The sequence below is a fragment of the Anguilla anguilla genome, chromosome 9, assembly GCF_013347855.1.
Source record: "Anguilla anguilla isolate fAngAng1 chromosome 9, fAngAng1.pri, whole genome shotgun sequence".
Lineage (NCBI taxonomy): Eukaryota > Metazoa > Chordata > Actinopteri > Anguilliformes > Anguillidae > Anguilla > Anguilla anguilla.
The window spans coordinates 31,251,769-31,277,411 of NC_049209.1; the positions used below are offsets into that span (position 1 = coordinate 31,251,769).

Below are 25,643 nucleotides of genomic sequence, written 5' to 3' on the forward strand. Positions count from 1 at the left end.
ATCTTTAAGAACTATTGCCTTGAATAGTCAGATCCCAATAATTAATTTTGTTGGATAGAGCCCATGAAGTTATACATTCTATTTCCCGCAGAAGCCTGATTCACTTCATGTATCATTGAACTGGTTGTCCATGCTCCTTCCTCTCATTATTACTTTATGAATATGTAAATAATACCACATTGAAGCATTCATTCTTCAGATTTTGTTGCCACAATAGTTTTAAATATAGTTTTATTTAAATACAATGACTGTTAAAACTTACAGTATACATTAGGTCAGGACCTCAAGAGTAGCTGCTCATCACAAAAAAAAAAAAAAACATGAAAATACAGGGAAGTAAGAGAAAGGTACTTCCCTCTTGAGAAATTAGAAAAATTTCCAAAATAACACTGTCACCACATTTCCTTGCCCTATTGGACGTAAAGTGCCAAATTCAATTTCAATGCCCTAAACACCTCAGGTTTTAAATATAAACTGCTTTTGCAATGACTTTGCTGATCCTCATATAAATTAATTAAATATATATGTAAATAAATATGTAAGACAAGCGAAAATTGTCAAGCGGGCACACAAACTAGAGACAGGGAGAGAGAGAGAGAGAGAGAGAGAGAGAGAGAGAGAGAGAGAGAGAGAGAGAGAGAGAGAGATATTCTTTTCCTGTTAAAAAAAAAAAAGAAATTCCATCCTCATTTATGAATGTAAGCGGACACGGGGAATAGTCACAGATGCTTGACAAGGGACTGCTGGAACGGGGGGATATACTAGTGGAAATGCGCTCTTGGCATAATTGAAAGAAAGAAAGAAGAATTGAAAGAATTGAAGGACGAGCCTACAAACACGAGATGCGAATGTTAAAATCTAAATTAAATACTTCGTGACTCACACTTGGAAATAGCAATAGGCTATTCCTTTTGGCTACAGAATCACCTTTTGCAATTAGGCTATAAATTTAAATGTGGATAGCCTACACACTGAAGCTTGAATGACTCTCGATTCTTTTCTACGCGGGTGTCCGCTTAAACTGCCCTTTCGTCTAGTGTTTGTAAGTTAAAATAAAGCCACGGGCATCGCACGTATCAGCGTGAAATTTTGAAAAACGGACAACAGATTGGTTTTCATTTGAAAAGTTATTTTTGCATTTCTGTACAGTTGGCTTCCGAACGCATATTGTTTCCTCGAGAGACCTAAGAGGAACGGAAGAGAACAGCGGTGCTTTAAAATACTTCATTTTCAGTTCCGTGCACAGCGAAACCAAAAAAAGGTGCGACAGTTACATGGAGCCGCTAAAGAACATGTTTGCTCGCAGCCCACTATCCAGCTGGAAAGCTCTTGAACAGTCACAAGCGGACAGCTTCACAAACCCGGTATGGACGGCTTTGTTCGACTATGAGGCCAGCGGGAAGGATGAGCTTACGCTCCGCAAAGGTGACTTGGTGGAGGTGCTGTCGTTGGACTCGGAGATATCGGGCGACGAAGGTTGGTGGGCGGGCAAGGTTAACAATAAATTGGGTATCTTTCCGTCTAACTACGTCTCTTTAAATCCCAGCGGCTATGGGCAGCTACAGGCTCCGGATGTGGTTGGGGAGCTTAGCCCAGTAGTTGGGGTCTTCGAACCCAAACAGCTGGACTTTCGGGAACTCAGCCTGGAGGAGGTGATAGGGGTAGGCGGATTTGGAAAAGTGTACCGTGGCACTTGGAGAGGGGAGCTGGTGGCCGTGAAAGCGGCGCGTCAGGACCCGGACGAGGACATCAGCGTAACGGCTCAGAATGTGCTGCAGGAGGCACGGCTGTTTGCCATGCTCGACCATCCGAACATCATCACACTGAAAGGGGTTTGTTTACTGGAACCGAACCTGTGTCTCATCATGGAGTACGCCTCCGGTGGCGCCTTGAGCCGGGCGCTCGCTGGGCGCCGCATACCCCCGCATGTCCTGGTTAATTGGGCTGTGCAGATTGCGAGGGGTATGCTATACCTCCACAGCGAGGCGATAGTGCCCGTCATTCACCGGGATCTGAAGTCTAACAACAGTAAGTCTGTGCAAGTAGCTTTTAGATATTTAAAACATCGGGAAAACATGTCTGGTGCGTTGTAATATGTACCCTATGTGTGATTTACAATGCACCGTGGTATTGATGCGCAGATGATGCCGCCTATGTTAATCTGCATCATTTAGACAGTATTACTTATTTGGCTTAACCGTTAGGTTTATACAAGAACGAGTAGATCTGCCCCGAATGAAATGCTAGCTTAGTACACTGCCTGGCCAAAAAAGTCACACACTCTAATATTTCGTTGGACCGCCTTTAGCTTTGATTACGGCGCGCATTCGTCGTGGTATTGTTTCGACAACCTTATGCAACATCACAACATTTATTTTCGTCCAGAATTGCATTCATTTTTGGCCGAGATCTTGTATTGAAGACTCCAAGTCTTCTCCCGCACGTCCCAAAGACTTTCAATGGGGTTAAGGTCAGGACTCTGGTGGCCAATTCATATGTGAAAATGATTCCTCATGCTCCCAGAACCACTCTTTCACAATTTGAGCCCGATGAATCTTGGTATTGTCGTCCTGGAATATGCACGTACCATCAGGGAAGAAAAAAATCAATTGATGGGATAACCTGGTCATTCAGTACATTCAGGTACTCAGCTGACTTCATTTTATTGCCGCATAACGTTGCTGAGCCTAGACCTGACCAATTGAAGCAACCCCAGATCATAACACTGCCTCCAGAGGCTTGTACAGTGGGCACTGTCCAAAAAATTCCAAACGGCGACTTTTTTTTTTTGGCCAGGCAGTGTTGTAGCATAATGACGCTATTGTTATCGTGACAGCGGTAATCGTTGGTTTGATTATCTCATTTGCATAGCTGCTGGTAAGTAACGTGCCTAGTGTACCCTCTCGGTGGTACTACTGTACTTTAACGTGTTATATTTTGATGATAACACAACACGTTCCCCACTTGATGAGTGACATTGAATAAGAACATTTATCATGTGCCAAAATGTAATGAAATGTGAAAGCTTGCGCCAAAATATGTCTGCAGGTCTGCCTATAGACGCACTTTTAGACTCGCCTGTCGCCCCATTTCAGACAGAAGGCGAAACGCGCAGAAAATAGCTTCCGTATAAGCATGAGCAAAACTTCAGGGGTCTAACTTGAGTATAGAATATGACTCGTCGAAGTGTTGCATTGGATTGTATCTGTGAATTTGTAAACGAACGACTATTTGTTTTATCCCTGAGGAAATTGATACATTCTTGTTCTTTACACAGCGACTTGCCGTCAGCTCAGCTCAACTGACAGGGGTCTTGTGGCGTAAGCTATGATTTGAACGCATCTTCAGCATTAGACTGCAATGAACACTACGGCATCGTTAATCGTTCTTTCCCTTCGAAATGCATGAGAGCATTTCACAGTGCATTTCTCTTAGGGTGTTGGGTTTACTTGAGCACAAGAGTTTTTGATTAGAAGGTGTCATTCAGGCTTGTCTTTTAGGTTACATGTTCAGAGGGCAAGATGCAATATTCAGTATTATCACTCATATCAACAATATCCCCCCCCCCCCCCCCCCCCCCCCCCCCCCCCCAGAGTGGGCGGCCGGGCTGTATGTGTTTGTTTAAGCCTTTCTCAGCTGGTATGTTTTGAGCTGTCAAGCAGCAGAGGAGGAAAGCACAATCTCTCTCTGTTGTACAGGGAGATGGTATCAGTCCCATCTCTCCTAGACCTGTTTTGGGAAAAAAATGTCTTTGTCCCAGACCTGCTGAAACTTGTCCGCTTGCAGTGTTTTCCTAGTGAGCAATGTGCTGTTTTTATTTTGCCCTGTTTTTTTCCTGTTTTTGTACACACTTCAAATGCCTTTCGGGTGAAATCATTGATAGGGCAGGTCCCCTTAGTCCTTGGGCTCCTTATCCTGACTCTCTTCACTGTTTGCCTCACTGGTTTGAGAATGCACCTCCATGCGATGCTGATCTCAGAAACCTCAAAGGTGGGCTCCTGAATGTCTCGGCTGGTAAAGGCGGTTGGGTTTTACCTAGTGTGTAGGGCAGGCTGGGTCTTGTAGTTCCAGATCTGATCTTTGCCGGTCTGTGTCATCAGGCGTCCGCGTCTGGAGTCTTCAGTGGCCGGACACAGTCTTCTTTGTCCTGTCCAAGTTCCCCTTACAGGAGTCATGATGCTCACTTAGAAGAATGCGCCTTCATGGGGAGGAGATATCAAAACCATCAAAGAAACATGCAAACCAATATGTCAAATGAGATCCAGTGGCTTAAATGAATGTCCCATTGTCTACCTTTCTGAGCTGTGGTGGATGAAGTGTATTTCATTTAACCTTTATTTACCCAGGGTAGGTTCGCTGAGCATGGATGCTCTTTTGCAGGAACGCGCTGCTTCACACTCATACACATTCACACCTGGTAACTGCCCAGTACAACCACAATCCTCTATTGTTGGCCACTGAGCAGCTCCACTGGAGGGAGAGAACACTTTTTAGCCAATTAACTCGGGATGATTAGGTGGCAAGTTTTTTGCGAGAGCCAGATCTGGGATTTTAGCCAGGACACCAGGGAACCCCCTACTCTTTGCGAATAGTGTCATGGGATCTTTAATGACCACAGTGAGTCAGGACCTTGGTTTAACGTCTCATCCGAAAGATTGCATCTCCTACAGCACAGTGTCCCCGTCACTGCACTGGGGAATTGGGCTTTATTTGACCAGAGGGAAGATTGCCCCTTGCAGGCCCACCAACACCACGTCCAGCAGCAACTCAGTATTCCCTGGTGGTCTCTAATCCAAGTACTAACCAAGCCCACACCTGCTTAGCTTCAGCCTGTCAGCAGGAGCAGAGTGCATGGTGGTATGGCTGCTGGCGTATGGTGTATGGTTCCAATGACTGTTCATCTCAGCTGGTGGACTACAGTGCAGAAAATGAGGGACAGGTGTGGCAGCACAGGCTTTAAAAATAGGGGACTGAATGAAAACAGATGAGATTGATTTTAATAGAGGTGCTTTTTTAACGTGATATGACTGGAACGACCTTTGGCCGTTATCTTAGAGTTGTCCTTGATTAAGAGGTCTGTAAGAAAAAAAAGGTGAAGACGCAGTGCAAACTGGGTGTAATAATACTGGATGTCAGAATAGTCCAGATGTATTGATGAAAATGATGGGATGGGATTGTTCCTATTTAAGTGATGTTTAAATAGTTAGCACGTGAAAACAGAACACTGTGCTTCTAAGAATAATTTTTGGCACAGTAAAATCATGAAATATTCATGGAATTCACAGCCTATCACCTTGTAACCCCTCCCACCCGACCAAAGGGATCACAGAGCTTCTCCACCCTAGCTCCCCAGTGGTGGAACGAACTCCCCATCCCTCTCCAAACCTCCCCCTCACTACCCATCTTCCGCCGTGGCCTGAAGACTCATCTCTTCAGACTATACCTAGACTAACCACCACCACGCTGTATATTTCACTCTAAATCCCCCCTCCCTTTTCATGACACTTGTTACATGCTGCCCCATCCCAGCACTTTTTGGTAATTTGTATTTGTTCTAATACTGTAGCTTATTCTTCTGCCTAGTTGGCTCTGCAGAGGTTAGGTCTGAATAGTGTTCATTGTGTGAACTAAACTGTGTTCTTGGCTAGAAATAGCTGTACAAATTAAGTATTGTATATTACTGAACCTGTGTCTAGTAGTTGTCTATGATCATGAAATGCATGTTTTGTACATCGCTTTGGATAAAAGCGTCTGTCAAATAAATGTAATGTAATGTAATATAATGCCTATTAATGCCATGTAATCAGTTAATTACAATTTTATTTTCTGCATAATAAATGGCCAAATATAAGTAAAAATTTAGTTTGAAGTTCAGTTTTGCATACCAAATGTCCTGCAGCCTCATTTCAAATACATGAAATAAGAGTCTGTTATTCAAAATAGTGGCTAAAGCAAATGCTGTTTCTGCAGATGGCAATATCACTTGCTTGAAAAAAAAGTGAAAGTAAAATATATGTAAATATAAATCACAGTCTAAACAGGAGTCAAGGTGAAGCCACTGAGGCTCGGAACATCTCCTTGCTTGTAACCCTGTTATTTTATTCCTGCCAAATCACTAAACCGTCTCCTGAAATAGGTCATTATGTTTCACATGTTCATTTGGAAGCAGCAACATTTTTGGGCCATAAACTTATATAATGCATTGGCGGTGAAGCAGAACAACTTTGATTCTTGAAAACAAATATGAGTTCATTTTATGTTTCAGTTCAGTGGACTGTGCCTCCAGGTGGCCAATACACATACAATAAGTTCAGGCGCGCTGTGGCATTGTGGTGTGTGCAGTAGAAATGGTCATGAAAAGAATTACTTGAGTAAGACAATTTCACTGTAACATGCCTTATGTGTATATAACTGCTACTCTTTGTTAAAAGCTGTGCAAAAAACAAACACGCATTTGTTCACTGATTTGTTAACAAACATTAATGTAATTTACAAATATGTTTTTTTGTACATTTGCCTTTTCTATTTATTTGAAAGTGCTGAACCCTTCTCATAATATTCTACTTGATAAAATAACCATGGGTAGCTCTTACAAGTGAGTTGCATTGAATTATTTAATTTTATTTCAATTTTAATGCATTTTTGCCTCTTCAGTGAATTTGTGCTCATGTGAAATGGTCAACTACAGATTGACTCGCTATTCAATTATAGGATTTGAGCAGATTGTTAAATGTCCTTGAAAAGCCTTCCTAAAATCTGCTCAATAGAGCAAAAAAACCGACTAAGCAAATTGACTTAAGTTTGCAGCTAGCTTGAATACATGTTTGATAACACTTTTCTAGCGAAAGATAGATACAGCAGATAATGGTAGATATGCAGTAGGTTCCAAGACTGAATTCTATTCACAGCATGGCCAAACTAATTGATTAAGGGAAAGTGTACAATACCCAGCATGCATGGCATGGCAGAAAACGGCTCTGCATCATTTGGAAACCGAAGGATTGGAGAGGTTTCAGTTCACAGAATTTAGAATGTAGATCTGAGAAGGCTATACACACATACACATACACACACACACAAATGCACAGATTGTGGGAAAGCATGGGAAAATTCCCAGCCAAGCACTTGCGGAGATGGTGGCCTCTTCCTGGCAAAAAGCTTGCCCAGAGCTGTGGTCCTGTGGTTGACGTTTTCCTAGAAGTAAAGAAGCATCCGGTACATTACTACAGCAGCTTCTTTTGCCCAGTGCCCATAGAGCCTAACTGTAGAGCTTTATAAACCTCCAGGCAGCCACCTCAGGAAGCCCTATTTAGCACAATTCTTCAGCCAGGAAGTAGAACACATTCATGGGCAGAAGACACACAGTGTAGGACTTTTACTTACTGACCCCTGGGCTTTCCACCTCTGGTCATCCCATGTAACTTTGGGCCATAGTTTGGCCCTTGCACAGTCAAAATTTCATTATGTACCATAGAGTGGAGCATCCCACTCTGGGTCACTGCACTAAGGTCTCCAGCTTTAGCTGGATGCAGAACCTACAGAACCAGGGATTTGAAAGATGGACAGAATACAAGTGATTGAACAGCCAATCGACTGGTGGGGTGATGGTCAGGTGGCTAGATGTAGAGAGCCAGTTTGTGAGTTTGGTCAGAATGACAGGGTTATCATCTGGGATCAAATGACCACGATGCATCCAGATTTCAGTTTTAGAGGATGCAGCTAAGCTGGAACTTGAATGTGCCCAGTTTAGCGCAAAAAGTATTCTTTAATGATCTTTACAACTTGTGAAAAACAAAATATTCCATTTTTTTCTGTATCTTGGTACCCCAGAGGTTAACCTCTGCTTGACCCACAATTAACAGGTCCCTAATTTCCTTGAGCCAAGCATTTGTGAATGCAATGTGAATGGGGTACTGACTGTGCGATGGGGGTATTTTAGTTTGTTTTTGGAATTGACCGTATTTTAGTCACAATTTATTAGTCAGGCTAATTAGTACTGCCTGGCAGAAGCTGATGGAGTAGCTGGTCCTGTCTGTTTGGTGTAGGATTCAGGAAACCCTGTTTGGAAGAATGGCATGCACCACACTTGTCTTGAAACTTATCAGTGGGAACCCTCCCACTCCCTCACAACCATGCCTCCATTCATCCCCTCCATAAGTGCAACCCAACTCCCACACCCCCATGTGAATATTTCTCTCTCCGGGGGAGACTGCCTGGGAAAGCCCCCCCACCCACCCCCTCCTTCTCCCCTTGCTCACAGGCAAAGAGAGGTCCTGGAAGGGGCGGGGGTGGGGGGTGAGGGAGAGTCGGGGTGTGTGTGGTTGGGGCATGAAATATCCGTTCTTATCAGCTCCTGAAAAATCCCTCCCTCCAGAGAGTGTATCTGGCAGAGCCCACGTGCCTTCTTCAGAGAGAGTGTGCGCCCTGCACAGTCACTTCATGAGAGAGGGAGTATTTACACCTTTCATGAAAATTGCTACCTTCCCCAACCTTTCATGAAAATTGCTACCTTCCCCAGGTCCTTAAGCTACATCTGTGCTTTTGCTACCCTTGCGAGAAGGGCACAGTTCTTTTATTTCTCCTCAGTCTGAATGTATATACATTATGAAAAGATTGATAACATCTTGGGCCAATCAAAAACAGCACACTAAACCTGACCTATCAAAAAGCCCCAGAAAGTGAACTGTCCCTTTAGATGGTGAACCAACCACACGCTTCCACAAATTTCACGCTTGCTTCTGGGTTGTAGTGTATTTACGAGAAGTCCATCAGCAGCTACAGCCTGCTGGATATGGCCTTTTATTGGTCAGAAATAACCAGTATTATAGGTAATGATATACTGTAAGTATACTGAAGCCCTAGTGTGGTGAGTGATAGCCTTGTTTTGAACAGCAAACTCCAAAACATTGTGGTCGAGGCAGAAGCAGCCTTGTTGTTTGTTAACCTGTACAGTGACTTCACTGTTATCAGTGTGCTTCAGGAGAGCATGCTGTGGGCAGCACAGTTTTTGTGTTTTTCCCTCTCCAGACACCCTTATGCTGAGTACACTCAAAAATAGGTGCGAAAAAGCACAAATGCTTCTCACTGGGGTGGTACTCTATAGGCACATAAAACTGTTCCCTGAGCCATTCATATCTTCTTTGCTTGCTAAAGGTACTTATTAGGACCTAAATAGAACATTTTTGTACTTTCAGGGTACATTTGGGAATTTTTTTCCCTAGTGAACAAAAATGTACCTCAACTGTACCTTCTGAGAGAATTTCTGAGAGTGTACGCTCTTGAGGATTCTTGAAAACTTTTGCTGAGTTTGCTAGATTAAAACGGGTTGAATTACTTTTCACGGCCATTGTCGTGGATGCCTGCATGTTGTTTTTAATAGCCTTTAAAAAAATAAATAAATAAATAGACAATACTGCTGGGAAGGTGACCATGCCTTTACTCTGAGGTATGAATAAGAGTCCGTAGTGATAGTCTCTGAGCTATGAATAAGAGTCCGTCGTGATAGTCTCTGAGCTGTGAATAAGAGTCGGTAGTGATAGTCTCTGAGCTATGAATAAATGAAACAGCTCAACAGGACAATAAAGCCACTGGGACAATGGGTACGGCACTCACTGTCTCACTCGCTCATTTTTTCTCTCATTCACTCGTTCACACACTCACTTACTCACCCACCACTTGGCCAGTCGCTTGCTGACCTGCTCGCTGAGGTAGCAGCTCCCTTGGTAGTGAGCTGCAGTAAAGAGATTGTCACACTAGAGGACGTAAGCGCTGGCAGAGTATTGGCAGTTGCTGCTTGCTCAGCTTTTCCTTCTTCAGGCAGCATCTGTGGCAGCTGGGGAAAAATAGAGCCCTGTGATCGCCAAATTTAGAGAACAGATCCATGTGTATTCATGTGTGTGTGTGTGGTGTGTGTGTGTGTGTGTATTCATGTGTGTGTGTGTGGTGTGTGTGTGTGTATTCATGTGTGTGTGTGTGGTGTGTGTGTGTGTGTGTATTCATGTGTGTGTGTGTGGTGTGTGTGTGTGTGTGTATTCATGTGTGTGTGTGTGGTGTGTGTGTGTGTATTCATGTGTGTGTGGTGTGGGTGTGTGTGTGTGTGTGTGAGTGTAAAAATATGTATCGTAAGAATAAACCACAGAAGGCGGAACAGTCACTGCCAGACAGTGCTTTTTGGCTACAGCAGATGTGGGCATTTTAGGGATGTTGCCCTGGAATTGCAGGGTTGTGTCCTTGCCCAGCTGTTTGACGGGAACCCCTGAAATGTTTGGGTGTGTATCTAATTTACTCTCTTGCTCTGACCGTGCCCATAGACAAGTTTCACTTGTTTTTACACAGAACAGGTTCTACGTAAAGATGAATATGGCTTTTCTCTAGAGGCCCCTTTCCCTTTGTCCCATGCAACTTTAGAAATGCCGGAATAATTTAAAATATCAATTTATGTACATAACTCCAAATACATTTCTAGAAGAAATGGAGCATATTGCAAGAGTTGGGAGAAGAGCGGCAGCAGTAGCAGAAGTCAACATTTCCTCAGGTCCCCCTTGGCTGTTGTTCCTAATGACTTGGGGATTGTATCTGAGTGAATAGCTCTCCGTGGCAGCTTAATGGTTATGCACAAGATCTGCTCTTTACTGGACTCCTGTTGTAACTGCAGTGTAATGTTTTTTCTGGAGCTGTGTGGGCTTGGGTTGGGCTTGTTCCTGAGGGCTCTGTGCTAGAGTTGCGCAATGGAACCTTCCTAGACCACAGGCCTTCTGTTCTATTGTGACATCACACATGCGGTTCCTAAGATAGGTCTGTGGGGGATGTGATCGATAAATATTGAGAGAAACAACACAGAGGAAAACTATTTTCCGAATTGAAATTTGTTTCTCTTGTGATGAGTTAATCATCTTAAATGACAAAAAACGGATTCTCCTTCATACCTTCATCACCCACTCCTTACCAGATGGGGTGGAGTTCCTGGCAGACAGGGAGTGTGATTGCAGCCTTGCATATTTGTTGCATTCCAAAGCAATGGTGTGGGAATTATAATAGAGGCCGTTGTCTGTTTCCCTCCCACACGGATATTTTGTAATACAAATTTCCTGACACAGGTTGAGCCATTCCCTCATGTGCTCATGAAACATCAAGTGAATGGCTGTATGTGTCTGTATGCAGGCAGCATCCTCTGAAGTCCTTGCACGAAACTCACATTGAATGACAGTTGTATTTAATAAAATGTAATTAAACAGTTAATGAAATGCTGCCATTTTTGTGATCAGTGTTCTGATATTTTATCATTTTGAGAACAAACTGCCAAGATAGCGACAGGAACAGAAGAAGTAATAATATGACATTGAACACACGCACACACACACACACACACACACACACACACAAACACACAAGTGTGTGCATATGTGTGTATGTGGAGACTTCCAATGACATACATACTACAGCCAACCAGAAGCTTTACAGAATAACTGTCATATTGCGACATAAATGTGAAAGTAAATGGAATATTCCTGAATCAAATCAAAAATATGTTATTTGATACTATTTCCCAAAAGATATATACTGCAGGACACACTCAAACCGTATGAAAAAATGGTACCAGGAGTACCCTAAGGGTATAAGAACAACGTGGAGCTTGAGTCAATTTAAATTTAAATATTTTCCTCGAAGTTAAATATGTTCCGTGCGTAATATTACAGCATATCATTTCATGGTCTGGATTCCTGGAGGAGACATAAATGTTCTCCCGAACGTGCTGACAATAGCGCTCATCCTTAGGGACTACATGGTTGCTCCATGCTTGAGTGATTGGTATGGGATTGCAAGGTCCCTTAAGCCCAATACATTTCTGGCACCAATCCTTTAGTTCCACTCCTTAAGTGTAATAATTTATGGAATGGATTAGTCTGTAAGTCCCCCCTCCCACCGTACATGGCACTGTGCAGTCGTAAGAAGAGGGGAAAAAAAGAAGTGCCAGGTGATTTATATTGAGCTTTTATGTCACAGAATTAATAAAGGCAGCCCAAGCCCTATTGCTCCATTGAGCAAACATTATAGGATGACCCCCCCAGGCAGAATATATCAGTACAAAGGAGCGTAACGGTACTATTTGAAATTGATTTTGCATAATTTCTCGGCAGAGTGCCGTACAGAAATTAGGTTGGCAGTCATGACGCCAAATTGCTTTCTGCAATAATTGACACATTAAAGCAGATCAGATCTTGGCGTCTGATTGGGTAAACAATTCCCTCCTCCATGGAGTGCCACGCAATGTGAGCCTCCTGTCTGAGCCAGGCAGAAAGAGAACGAATCAAAAATAAACGAGTCCAAATGATCAATAATCCAGTTTAAAGGCGAGCTAACGCCTCCTGATCATTTCCCTCCTCGTTGAGACTTCCTCTTTGTAGTTTAACACGTGGATGTTTTATTGCTCAATATGAATTTGGAGTCTAGAGAATGCGCTTTCTTCCAATATTATTGTGCAGGAGGCGATGAGGGAAGCATTGAGCTAATTAAGTTTATACGTGGTAAAACATTTGACTTAATAATAGATGCGCTAACCTTGCAGGGAATTTTGGAGTTTAGTTTCTCTCCCCAAATAAGACTTTATCTGTTTATAAATGTTAGTGTAATAATGTGTTATGGTTTTGTATAAATAAGGATAAATTCAGACCCCAATGTACAGCATAAGAAAAGTTTTACCATAGGAATGTCCAGATTGGAGGCCTGCTTCTCTGTTGAGGTGTAATAGAGATGATTTCCCCCTAGTAATCTTGCACACAGAAGTCTGAAAGCATAAATAATATTGAGTAAGTGGGGAATAGGTATGCTCAACAGTTTGCGATAGCAAAACATTATCTGGACAGAGAGAGAGATATGCTGATATGCCTGAATATTGTGCCATAGCTCTATACAGAGGGCAAAGACTTCAGCAAAGATTTCAATGTCAGAATTTAAAAGAGAAAGGGGCCGAAAGCTTGGTCTTTGGATCTTTATCCTTTTTAAAGAGTAAACCACACATTACCATACATGTAATTGTATTGTATAATTATTGTAACTATATTCAGTAGCCCTAATTTGTCAGCATCCAATATCTTAGACATAGCTACTTTAATGACCAAGGCTCATCCCCTAAAGTAGAGATTCCAAAGCAAATGTGTATATCTTATGTCTTTGGTCTGCACTGAAAAGCAAAACTAACATTCCATCTCTCTGCATTTTCTCCACCCCCCCCCCCCCCCCCACACACCCCCCATCTCCCAGTCCTCCTGGCTCAGGCGATAGAGAATGAGAGGATGGAGGGGAAGACTCTGAAGATCACAGATTTTGGGCTGGCCCGCGAGTGGCACAAGACCACTAAGATGAGCGCAGCGGGCACCTACGCCTGGATGGCTCCGGAGGTGATCAAGTCCTCCACCTTCTCCAAGGGCAGCGACGTGTGGAGGTGAGGTCAAGGGGGGGCGGGGGGGGGCCAGGTGGGGGCAGGGCAGGGCAGGGCCAGGTGGGGCGGAGCAGGGCGGATCATGGTGGGGTGTGGCAGGGCAGGGTAGGGTGGGGCAGAGTGGTGTGGTGTGGGACAAGGTGAGGCAGGGTGGGGTGAGGAAAGGTAGGATTGGGTGGGGTGGGACAGGTTGGAGCAGGGCAGAACAGGTACAGTGGGGCAAGGTAGGGTGGGACAGGGTAGGGTGGGACAGGTTGGGGCAGGGCAGAACAGGTAAAGTGGGGCAAGGTAGGGTGGGGTGGGGCAGGGTGGGACAGGTTGGGGCAGGGCAGAATAGGTGAAGTGGCGCAGGGCAGGGCGTGATGGGGTAGGGTGGGACAGGGCGAGGTAGGGCAGTGTGTGGCAGTGTGGGACAGGGCAGGGCAGGACAGGGCCGGGCAGTGCATCTTGTGTGCTCTGTGACTCTGACGCTCATGCATGCTGTCGTTCTCGCCCCAGCTACGGCGTGCTGCTGTGGGAGTTGCTGACGGGGGAGGTGCCCTACAGGGGGATTGATGGTCTGGCTGTGGCCTATGGCGTGGCCGTCAACAAGCTGACCCTGCCCATCCCCTCCACCTGCCCTGAGCCCTTTGCACAGCTGATGGCAGGTGACCATCACCTCTTACCATACTACCACCACTGCACATCAAATATAATTCATCCCCTACTGTACTCCAGCCAGAGCATATTAGATATAATACCGTACATCAGTTAATGTAACTTACATCCAGGCACACAAAACCCGGGGGAACACTGTTAAACTGTTAGTATTGGTAATGAGTTTGATCATAATGGATGGATGGGAAGTGGATGGAGGGATGGATGTATAATGGTGCTGTTGACACAGAGTGCTGGGATCAGGACCCTCACCACCGACCCAGCTTTGCCACCATCTTGGCTCAGCTGACAGCGCTGAAGCAGCAGGTGCTGGAGGAAATGCCACCGGACTCCTTCCACTCCCTGCAGGAGGACTGGAAACTGGAGATACAGGACATGTTCAATGAGCTGCGAGCCAAGGAGAAGGTGAGGGAGAGAGTGAAGGAGGGAGGGAGGGATGGAGGCAGACAGGAAGAGGGAATGAAGGAGGTGGGGAGAGAGGCTAGCATGTCTGTGGAATTTAATGAACCTGAAGTCTACATTTCTGGTTGCGTTGTGTCTGTGGTGCATTTGTGTGTGTGGGTGTATACATGCAGATGTGGGTCCATTCAAGATTTAGTGTATTATAATGTGAATGTGCATGTATATTACATTACATTACAGGCATTTAGCAGACGCTCTTATCCAGAGCGACTTACACTACTTTTTTACATAGCATTTTTACATTGCATCCATTTATACAGCTGGATATATACTGAAGCAATGCAGGTTAAGTACCTTGCTCAAGGGTACAACGGCAGTGTCCTACCCAGGAATCGAACCTGCGACCTTTCGGTTACAAGTCTAGTTCCTTACCCACTGTGCTACACTCCGTCCTCATATTTATGAGAATGTGTATGCATATGTGTAAATTTGTATTTGTGTACACTGATGTGTGTGCATGTGTATATGTGCGTGTGTGTGTGTATATGTGCATGTGTGTGTGTGTGTGTGTGCGCGTGCGTGTGTGCATGCGTGTGTGTGTGCATGCGTGTGCACGTGCCTGCATGCGTGCGTGTGCATGCATGTGTGTGTGCATGCGTGTGCACGTGCCTGCATGCGTGCGTGCGTGTGTGCGTGCCTGCATGCGTGCGTGTGTGTGTGCGCGTGCGTGTGCGCGTGCGTGTGTGCGTGCCTGCATGCGTGCGTGTGTGCGTGCGTGTGCGTGCGTGTGTGCGCGTGTGTGTGCGCGTGCGTACGTGCTTGAATGCATGCGTGTGTGTAGGAGCTGCTGTGCAGGGAGGAGGAGCTCCAGAGGGCTGCTCTGGAGCAGAAGTCTCATGAGGAGTTCCTGCGGCAGCTGGAGCAGCAGCTGGCTCAGAGGGAACAGGACGTGTTCGAGCGCGAGTTCAGCCTGCTCATCCTGCACATGAACCAGGACAAGCCCAACGTCAAGAAGCGCAAGGGCACCTTCAAGAAGCACAAACTCAAGGGCAAGAACAGCGACAAGATCAGCATGCCTCAGGGTACGACCCACACAGTCATACATACACACGCACTCGTACACAATCCCATAAAACACTACCACACACACACACACAGTCATACATACACAAGCACACACACATACACTTACCCATAAAACACTACCACACACACACACAGTCATACATACACACGCACATACACACTCCCATAAAACACTACCACACACACACACACACAGTCATACATACACACACACTCGTACACACTCCCATAAAACACTACCACACACACACACACACAGTCATACATACACAGGCACGCGCACACACACTCCCATAAAACACTACCACACACACATACACACACACAGTCATACATACACAAGCACACGCACACAGACACAATCCCATAAAACAGTACCACACACACACAGTCATACATACACACACAGAAAGACACATACACACTCCCATAAAACTCTACCACACACACACACAGCCATACGTACACACACACATGCACATGCTCACACACATACACGCACACTCAGACACACACACCCACACACAGCCATACACACTCACACACAGCCTCACACACACACAGACATACATGTACACACTCACATGCACATATACATACACACACTCAGGCACACCCACACACGCACACACACACAGCCACACACACACGCACACGCATACTTTCTGTCTTTGTTTTGTCTTCATCCTCTCTTTCTTCACCCTCAGATTTCATCCACAAGATCACAGTGCAGGCGTCCCCAGGTCTGGAGAAGGGACAGAACTTTCAGGATCTGGCCTCGGGCCTGTCCCCCACCTTCGGACCCCGGTTCCGGGCCATCCAGCGTGAGTCACTCCTTCCCTGCATCCTTACACCCCTCTCTCCAGAGCTAGTGCTCTTTCCCCCCTCTCTGTCACACTTTTTTTAAACTGGATACTTTATCCTTTATGCAGTATTGCTACAGTTTTAATTGTCCTCCATATGGGGGAGGGCTTTATTCTTTTGCCCGGATAATAAATGTAAATTAAACAGTTTTAAAGATAAAGTCATTTAGTCTGAGTGTATATTGGGTATACTACAGGAAATAGTCTTTCTCAGAATTAAGGGTCTTGGAGGAATATGTTTTTGTGTTTTCAAATACACCTTTACACGTGCAGAACAAATATTAGTGTATCTGATGGACACAGTAATATCTTCTCTCAGTGGGCCAATGACAGATTAGTCTTTTGACCTTTTGCAAACAAAACAAATAAAAAAACCAAACAACCATGAGACACTGTCATCCCAGCTGACGGAGCCCCTCCCATGCCTGGGCCACGCTTGTGCCAAATGTGCATGGGGCTGTGGGATCCGTCTGTGTCCTGTTAGAACAGTGCCTTTACAGGATGAGCTACCCAGCAACCCATTCTTCATCCACATTTCAGCCAGTCACTGACCTCAGTGGTCCCAACAGGATAAATTTTATATTCCCAAAGCACAGATAAATTTACACAACATTGTATGATGCGTCGTACAAACAAAAAAAGGCAATAACAGCACTGAAATAATGGATTGAATGAAGCAGATTTAATAAAAATTCTATATAACAACAGTCATTAATAATACGGTGTAGGAGGAAAAACAGATGAATTAATGATTCATGTTGAGTAATTCTCCATGTGTGAAATAAGATTATATATTGTGCCTGTGATACAGTTTCTCTTTTACTCTAATACAAAGTTTGCTGCTGATTTTGAATACTTTTAAACTCAAGGCAGATCTGTATACATTTGGGGTACTCGGATTGGCTTTCTCTGACTGTTATAAAGCGTAGCTCTGTTGCTATGGCTCCCTGACAGCAGTGGGAGCACAGGCTGTGTACTGTGGGCAGACAGGCCTGCTGTGTACTGCAGTGTAAGCTCTGCTCAATGGCCAGTCAGTGCTGCACTCAATCTTTAAATCGTCAATGTTTTCTTTCATTTAAAAAAAAATAAAAATCAGTAGCTGGTTGTTTGCCACAGTGGCCAAATGGTTTCTTTAGGGTCAGATTGCACTGCATTTTGCTGTGTGCTTCTTGTGTTTGCGTTTCCCAACAGTCAATGTGGTTTTGCTTTGGTTTTTTTGGAATTTGGTTAACTCTTAATTGGTTGACTTCTGAAAGGCGTTCATGGTCGTGAGGTTGTAAGGCGTCAGGTGGTGTTAGTGAACTGAACCTCTGGGACCAGCAGGATGAGGACTGTCTTTATTGCTCACAGGGCTTTGCAGCAATATGAGGGGAGTCACTGTTATTCGGATGTGTCCAAAATGCAACTGAACTCTTCAGAATTATTGTTATTTGTGGATCTTGGCCCAATTCTGCTCTGGATGCATTGTTTATAGTTTTTATGTATGAGATTTACAGAACTCTGAATTAATTAATTGCATTTTTGTCCTAATTAGCAAAATATTGTTTGGTAAGCCTACTCACCTTGCTGCCTCAGAGTAGAGCTGGGTGAATGATGGATTCCGTTAGCTTTTAACAAAAAGGGGAGCAGAAATTCCACCCTCCTTTAGTACTTTTTTGGCTCATTCAGATAGAAAGCTGTAAGAGCGGATCATCCCCCACGATAGACCCCCAAGGGTCTAAATGGGTAACTCACCCTGTTTCCCTAATTTAAATGTTAAAGGCGCATTAATCTTAATGTTTATATCCTTCTGTCCTTCTGTTTCCACGTTGCTGTTCGTGAAAACTGTGGACTCAGTTGTGGAAACCGTATGTGTAGCCTGGAGAGAACGCTTGTCCCAAGGAAACATCATTCTGGCTTATTTGTCCCTGTCCTGCTCTGTTTAATTCAGTTATATAGGCGCAACTTAATTTTAAGTGTTTTAGTTTGTTCAGTCAATCAAGGTAGTCAAGGTAGTTGGAGAAGCTGACTAGTCGCCTATGCAATAAAATTCTTTATTGATCTCGGTTCTGTCCCTGTGCATCAAATTTAGCTCACTGTGTGCCAAAATAATTTTCTCTCTCTTTCTAATCCTCTTTCAATTTTAACTTCAATTTCAAGGTGCTTTATTGGCATGACATGCACTGTGTGCAACAGTAATAACAAAAAATAATTTCATTAATAAAAATAATCGTAATAAAAAATAATTGATATACACACTACAGTGTACGCACATACAACATAAACAACACCATACAGGTTTAGTGTTAAAGCTGTTATTTGGTTCTGTAAAGCAGAAATGCTCTTTGTGTCTGATAAAAAGTCTCTCTCTCTCCTCTCCTCTTTCTCTCTCTCTCTGTCTTTCCTTTCCTATTTCTCCTTCTGTCTATTCTCTCCTCTTTCTCTCTCCTCTCTTTCACTCCCTCCCCCTCCCTCCCTCCAGTCCCCAGTGAGAGCAGCAGGGCTTGGGGCCTTGGCTCCGTTTGGCCCCCAGAGGCCCCACCCAGTAAACAGCCCAATGGGGAGCAGCGGCTGAGCCCCCACTGGAGCCCTCAAGGCCCCCCCACCCCCGACAGGCCCAAATGTCTGCACCTCAACTCCCAGGAGAGCAGGTATGCTTCCCCCCCACCATCACTTCCTTCTCTGAAAAGCACTCCGCACGCATTTCTGAATTCAGTTATGCAGTGTAAAACGACATGTGCTTACTCTAATTACCCGTGTTCTGTTGGTCTGTGTGTATTGTATTGTGTATGCGCATGTGTGTGTGTCTGTGTGCGTGTGTGTGCATGCACGCATGTGTGTGTGTTGGTTCAGCCTGTGTGTGAGACCCAAACCCCTGGAGACGGACAGCAGTCAGAATGATGACATAAAGGCTGGTTTTGCGGAGAACAGACCTCCCACGCCAGAATCTTCCCTGAATGGTACACCCCCTACCCTGACTCCACACACTGACTTATCACAATGAAACTGCCCAATCATCCTCCAGCTCTCTCTCTCAAGGAGCTAAGCTTGTAAGTAGAGGGCTACAGGTTTGACTCCAAGCTGGGCACAATGCCATTGTCAGACTGATGGCAAGCATATCAAGAATAATTTTTTTATCTTCTGCAAAAAAAAAAAAAGAAGTTAATTGCCCCGTTGCTGCCTCTTAAAAAGTATCACTAACCAGTGGAACAGGAGTACGGTTTTAATAGGCTTCTAAGAATGTCATTGTATAATAATGGGTACTGTTGAAAAGGTGGCAGTATCTATCTAAGAAATGTCCTTCATCTGTATTCTCACAGGTTTCACTTTAAAGGAGCCCCCCGGGACTGGTGTGCCTCAGGGGGACCCTGAAAGTGAAGAGGACACCCCACACGGGCCCTTCCAATCTCCCGCTGGGTCCCCAAGGGGCTCCGTTGGGGGGCTCCTGAATTGCACCCACAGGGCTCTGCTGGAGGGCGGGGCCTTGCTGGCCGCGGTGGCTCTAGGCCGCTGCATGGAGACGCCCCCCGCCGTGCCCCCCAGAAACAACGGCCTGCACCTGGGGCACCTGAAACTCGAGCTCACACCGGATGGCCCCCCAAAAGAGGAAGACCTCATCACCTTCTCCCACTCTGGGCCCCTCCCTCGGCCGCTCTTTGACTTCATCCTGACCCCCCCGGGCAGTGAGCCTGTGCCCGCGACCCCCCCGCTCCCCCTCTGCCACGACGGGCACCCCCCCGGGCCTGGCGTGGAGCCACCCCCTGGTGAGATGAGGGCGTGGCAGTCCTTGGAGGGGCTCGACCTGCGCTTCTCCCAACTCGGTGAGAGTCCACGCTGCTTTTCCAGAAAGAGACCAAAGACCCCCCTCCGCCTAGTGTTTCTATATAACTGAGTATGACACTAGGTGCACAAATTAATGAGCCAAAATAATGTTCATTTATACAATCTTCAGAGTTACAGACTGACTGGTCAACTGAACCGAGTATGAACCTGAAAGCAGTTTACCCAGTTACACTGTATCAAGCTCCTTTTAAAAAAATACATGGATTGTCTTGATTGTATTGAGCTTGTCAGTGATACAAGAGGGCTAGAATTAATTGGAGACTTTAAGTATTTCAATTTATAAGACAAGAAACAGGGGAAATAACCACCCCCCCCTCCCACCTTTGCAACTGCCTGTCAGGCTCTATCACCACTAAGAATTAAGTTCTTCAGTGGAAAATGTTTCTAAGAGAGTGTCAGAATGAACAGAAGAACAAGGGTTTTCACTTGTGCTCAACGAAACAGTGCTGTGATACATTGATAGACTCATGTTCTTAATGGTGCTAGAAGTGGTTTTACAGGACTGTTCACTTTCTGGGGTTTTTGATATTATTTCAGTTTTACCGTATGATTTCAATTAGATTTTGTTTGTGAGGAAGGATTTTTGAGATATTGGACAGATAATGTCTGTAGGGGGCCTTAGGGAGTTCATGGTGCAAATCATGAAAATACTCTTCAAGTAACTCCAAAGCAGCTTGTACATCAATGTTCCTCCACAGATTGTATGTGTATATATTACCTGATTACTCTTCAGAGAAAGAAAAGCAGAATACGTGGTTATAAGAGACTAGAATTCCAAATGACCCCGTTGTTCAAGTGTTCATACCAGATGTATGACAAATTGTAAGATAAAATAGATGCTAGCACATATAACATACATGATTGCCAGTTTTGAAGTATTGGCGTTATCTCACTATAAAGCAGGTATATGTGGGGAGACCATGTGGGGCAGCCGACTCAGCCAACATAATGCTAATCGCCCCCTGTATCTGGGGGTTTGGTTCGCCCACCATAGCACTTTCTGCGCTGTGATTCTATCTCTGTATGCAATCCCCTCTGCTCTTCATCATCTAAATAATGCATAAAACTATATGAAGAGGGCAAGACTGTCTGTGCCGCTTTAAATATAATATAGCACTTATATGCAAGCGTTTTGCTTTATGGTGGTTTATGGGCACATAGAGCTCCTGTATCATGTTTCATGTGCCTCTTTAAATATAATATATTTCTTACTGTATATGCAAGCGTTTTGCTTTATGGTGGTTTATGGCCACATAGAGCTCCTGTATCATGTTTCATGTGCTTGGCTTCATACTTGTGGCATGCCTTATTGTCTGTACTGCCGAGCCAACCTTCACCGGGCTGTTATTATAAATCTATCTACACTTTGTGAAGATTATGAACGGCACTATGCAATGTAATAGATTGGTTAACGCTCTGAAGAGTAGGTTTTTTGGAATGTTTTTTTTTTCTTTCTAAATTGTAAGTCAGTGTTCTAGAACTCCATTGCATTTAATTACCAGTAGTGATTGCTACATCTGCATTAGGATGTTCGGTTTAGAACATTCCAATTGCATATTTGTGATCTTACACCTTAAAGGGTTAAGTGACCTGCAGGAGAAATGTGGTATCAATCCCACGATGCTTTCCTGACTCACCCCTGCCTTTCCACTTCTCTCCCCCCTACCCGCCTCCCCACAGTTCTGGACCTCCCAATTCTTTTGGAGGACTCCTCAGCGTGGGATGACGACTGGATGCCTCCACCTTACCCCCAGCCTGAGAGCCCCAAGGTGGAGGTCAGTGTGATCCCCCGGCCCCGCCCGTCTCCTCTGCGGTCCCGCATCGACCCCTGGAGCATCATCTCTACGGGGCAGTCGGGAGTCCCCTGGTGCTCCCCTAACTGCCTCCTCACTGACTGTGACCCCTTTCCTGCTTCGGACCATGACCCTTTTGCCCGCGGGGTGGAGCCATTTTGGACCCCAAGACCCCCCTCACCCTCTGATCCCTTTTCCCCCCCTTTTGTGCCTCTTGCTCCACCCCCTGCGCTGCTCATGGCAACCCCTCCCCCTCCGCCCACATAGTGCCCCTGATTTCCCCTTCTGACTCCTCCTACATGGATGTGGGCAGGGCTGTGGGCGGGGCCAGAGCCAGCCCGTCCTAAGATGCCGCCAAAGAGAAGAAGCTTCGCCCTGTGGACGTCCCCTACACTGCTCAGAGATGCCCAGGTCTGACCAGGTCCAGCCACCAAGGACCAGCACAACTGAGTGTGAATCTGTTCCTTATTTCACCTACTGAGTTTGTGGTCCCAAACTCTGCACACAATCTAACTTTAAAACGGAGAGAAGATCCAGGTGACGCAGTCTATGCCGGGGTGTTTAAGTTGAAGCAGTTAGGAATGTAGCACAGGCCTGCGTAATCATCCCACACCTCTTTGACATCAGAACCATCGGAGGTCACCTGTGACATCCTGCTGTAAAGATACCTGCGTCTCCTTCATGTCAACTTTGTGTCACATGACCTGTGTTTTGAGAGGTCTTTATGCTCAACAGGACATAACCATGAAATGGTGGTTATCAGCCACAATAGGTGGCTAAGTTACCTTATCCGTGTGTACTGTATGCTTCTGCAGTTTTACTATCACAGGTGGCTTGGGTAACCAAATGCAAGATATGACACAGCACTGTGGCTGTAGAGGTGAAAAAAACAGTGGGCTAGTGTGCATCCCTCTAACTGTCACTCTCTTTTCACCATCATGTATGAGATTTAAAAAACAATTCTCAACCCCATACATCACCTGAGGGAAGTAATCGGGGTATGGACCTAAAACCCTACCTGATCAAGCGTCAGACCTTCTGCTTGCACCCACTTTCCCAGGCCTTAACATCTGATAAATTTGGAGTGGTTGGAAACTACGGACAAAACTTTAGCAATAATACTTTCTACGACTGAGAACAACAGAAAAAAAATAGATGAATAAGACTTTGTACATTCCATTATCTGCCAAAGATATAGTTCTGCCCTGAGACATGCTGTCCACAGTGTTGCTTATTTAGCCTCAGTTTCAGTCTGAGGGATGAGCTGTTCTCCTGGACCTCAGGCTTGTGTTGTTCATGAGTCTCTGGATGTCTAGTGCTCACACTAAATTGGCTCTGGGTAGGAAGTAGGCACTCCTACAGTTCTAGGTTTAAAACAGGTGTTCATTTCTGGAGTGTTTTTGTCCATCAGGACCACAGTTGGCTACCTAAGTGCTCATGGCTCAAAAATCTAGGCTTTGCACAGGTTTGGCACCGAGTCATCTGTCACAATTTGTCTAGAGTTGAGGGAACTTCATTACCCAGAATCCTCCAGGGCAGCTTCGACAGTCGGCCTTAAAGCAACTTGTGTATGAAGCCTTAATTAGTATGGTTGTGGTCTTCCTCTTCGGGGGCCTAGTGTTTCTGTATTTTTTTATATGATAGTCCTGATAGTATAATCTGGATTTTAAACAATTAAAAATAGAAAAATTTTAATGCCAAAGTGAAAGTCCAGTGAGATGAGACTCAGTTTTAATTTTAATTTTATTCTTGTTATTTTTTTTCTCCAGTTGCACCCTTTACCTTGGCAAAGCCCCAGCCAATTAAACAGCCTGCTGGTTGCACTCTGCACAGGCAGAATTCAGCGCTGTACCGTGGTGCGTGTCACTGGTCTGAAACCCAGCACGTTATCTGGGTGAGCAAACTGGCAGGCCTACAGAGACTCTCCTCTTGTTAAACAGGGTCCGTAAATACCACCGTGTCTTTAAAAGGGCCTCTTCAAATGGGAGCACGTCCACTTTCCTCATTAGCTCCCTTCCTGCTGACATAAGAATATCCTCCTAAGACCCAACAGAATAAAGTATTAAATTCTTTTTTTGACATAGTACAAGTGTCTTGGATGACATACTGCAGTGAAAATATTTGCAAAATGTATTATCATTTTATTTTTTACTGAATGTCCCTTGTAGTGTAGAGTTTCAGCATAGCAGAATATATGGTTCTTGAGATTAAGACCAGAGACTCATGACCCCTACAGGGGACAAAAATGAATTGCTGTTTTTTTTTCTCAGGAGGACAGAGAGGCGGGAGGTAAAGCTGTTTTTAATGCTTAATGCCGTGCTTCCCTGCCCTGGTCCTGATACCTCATTGTCTTTTTTCTGGGTTCAGCACAAACGGAGTTCCCGCGATTAGACTTAATGAAGCTGCTAATTGCACGCCAATCAGAGGGGTCATCTGCTAGACCTGCCTGGAGAAAAGGCTTGCTGGCTTCAAAAAGAGAAGCATATGATATGGTACAGAATGTTGTAGAGCGGTGCATTTTTTTTTAACCAGTTGTCGTAGGACATAAAGCAGTCGGAAAAACTAATTGAGCTGAACTGAGACAAGTGCCTGCTGGTCTGCTGGCGATATTGCAGATACACCGCCCCCAAATAACTTGCCCCTATGATGACCAGCAGATATATCGCAATGGGGTGTAGGGTGTGGGGTGTGGTGTGGTGTGGTAGCGATAGTGAAACTGTGAAACTGTGTGGGAGGGTGAGGGGGGGGGGGGGGGGGGGGGGGTTGTGCAGGCGGACTGAGAGGGAAGAATGTGATCCTGGACCAGCGATTGCGGACCGGAGGAGGGGAGATTGCGATCGCGGACCGTGGGAGGGGGTTGCGAGTACAATCGAAGACCCCCCCGGGTTTAAAGCCATCAAGGCGTCCTCTGATAAGATATGGCATCACTGAGGGAGCAGTGGCTGGCCAGCAAGCGGGAACCTTCAGGCAGCGCAGCTCAATTTTAGCTGCTTCTAGGACTGTTAATAAATGAAAACATCCGTCAGCCTGTCAAATGACTCAATCAGATGTGTTTTATTGAACATGAATTTGCTCCCCTTGAAATCTCAACTGATTTAATTTACGGCGAGACGGACACAAGTTATTGAGGAGCGTGTGTACCTTCAGAAGCGTGAATCTGCAGAAACTTCTTTCGCCTTGGTCTTATTTTGCCGTGCGGATGCACGCCCACCCACGCTTTTTTTCACGACGCGCGGCCTTCGGTTCGCTGCTTAATTAAGTGAATTAAGGGCAGACAGAAAGCTGGCTCGCGGTGGGTCTGTGAAACAGCACTAAAGCAACTCGGCGCACTTTAATTCAGGCTGCAGTGTGCTGTGAAAAGCACAGAGCAATTTGCAGGCTCCTGGCGACAGCGCTGAGATCCTATCGAGGCCCGGGCCTGTGATCTCGCAATCGCAGCGCTGATCTTGGACCAGGTTATCCCTGCCACTCTCTCAGACGAAAGGGCTTCCAAAAAGGCTCCTCTGTGTCTCCGTAGAGGAGCCCTATCTAAGTGCAAGGGTTCAGGCAAAATGGTTCAGTCTGGGAGCTTCCACACTTTTG

General features: G+C 45.2%; 1 protein-coding gene across 2 annotated transcripts; it reads left to right on the plus strand.

The window, feature by feature from the left end:
* The first annotated feature begins 742 nt into the window (after positions 1 to 742).
* Positions 743 to 24,165, plus strand: LOC118235421 (mitogen-activated protein kinase kinase kinase 11-like). Of its 2 annotated transcripts, none has more exons than XM_035432724.1 (10): positions 743 to 2,028; positions 13,261 to 13,441; positions 13,937 to 14,085; positions 14,325 to 14,500; positions 15,339 to 15,579; positions 16,291 to 16,407; positions 18,908 to 19,076; positions 19,279 to 19,385; positions 19,746 to 20,246; positions 21,949 to 24,165. In XM_035432724.1, the coding sequence occupies exons 1-10, from the start codon at positions 1,275 to 1,277 to the stop codon at positions 22,326 to 22,328; spliced, it is 2,775 nt and encodes a 924-aa protein (XP_035288615.1). In that variant the 5' UTR covers positions 743 to 1,274; the 3' UTR covers positions 22,329 to 24,165. The 2 variants fall into 2 exon arrangements, with proteins under 2 accessions (XP_035288615.1, XP_035288616.1); XM_035432725.1 differs by having other exon boundaries at positions 743 to 1,476.
* Positions 24,166 to 25,643: the final 1,478 nt, after the last annotated feature.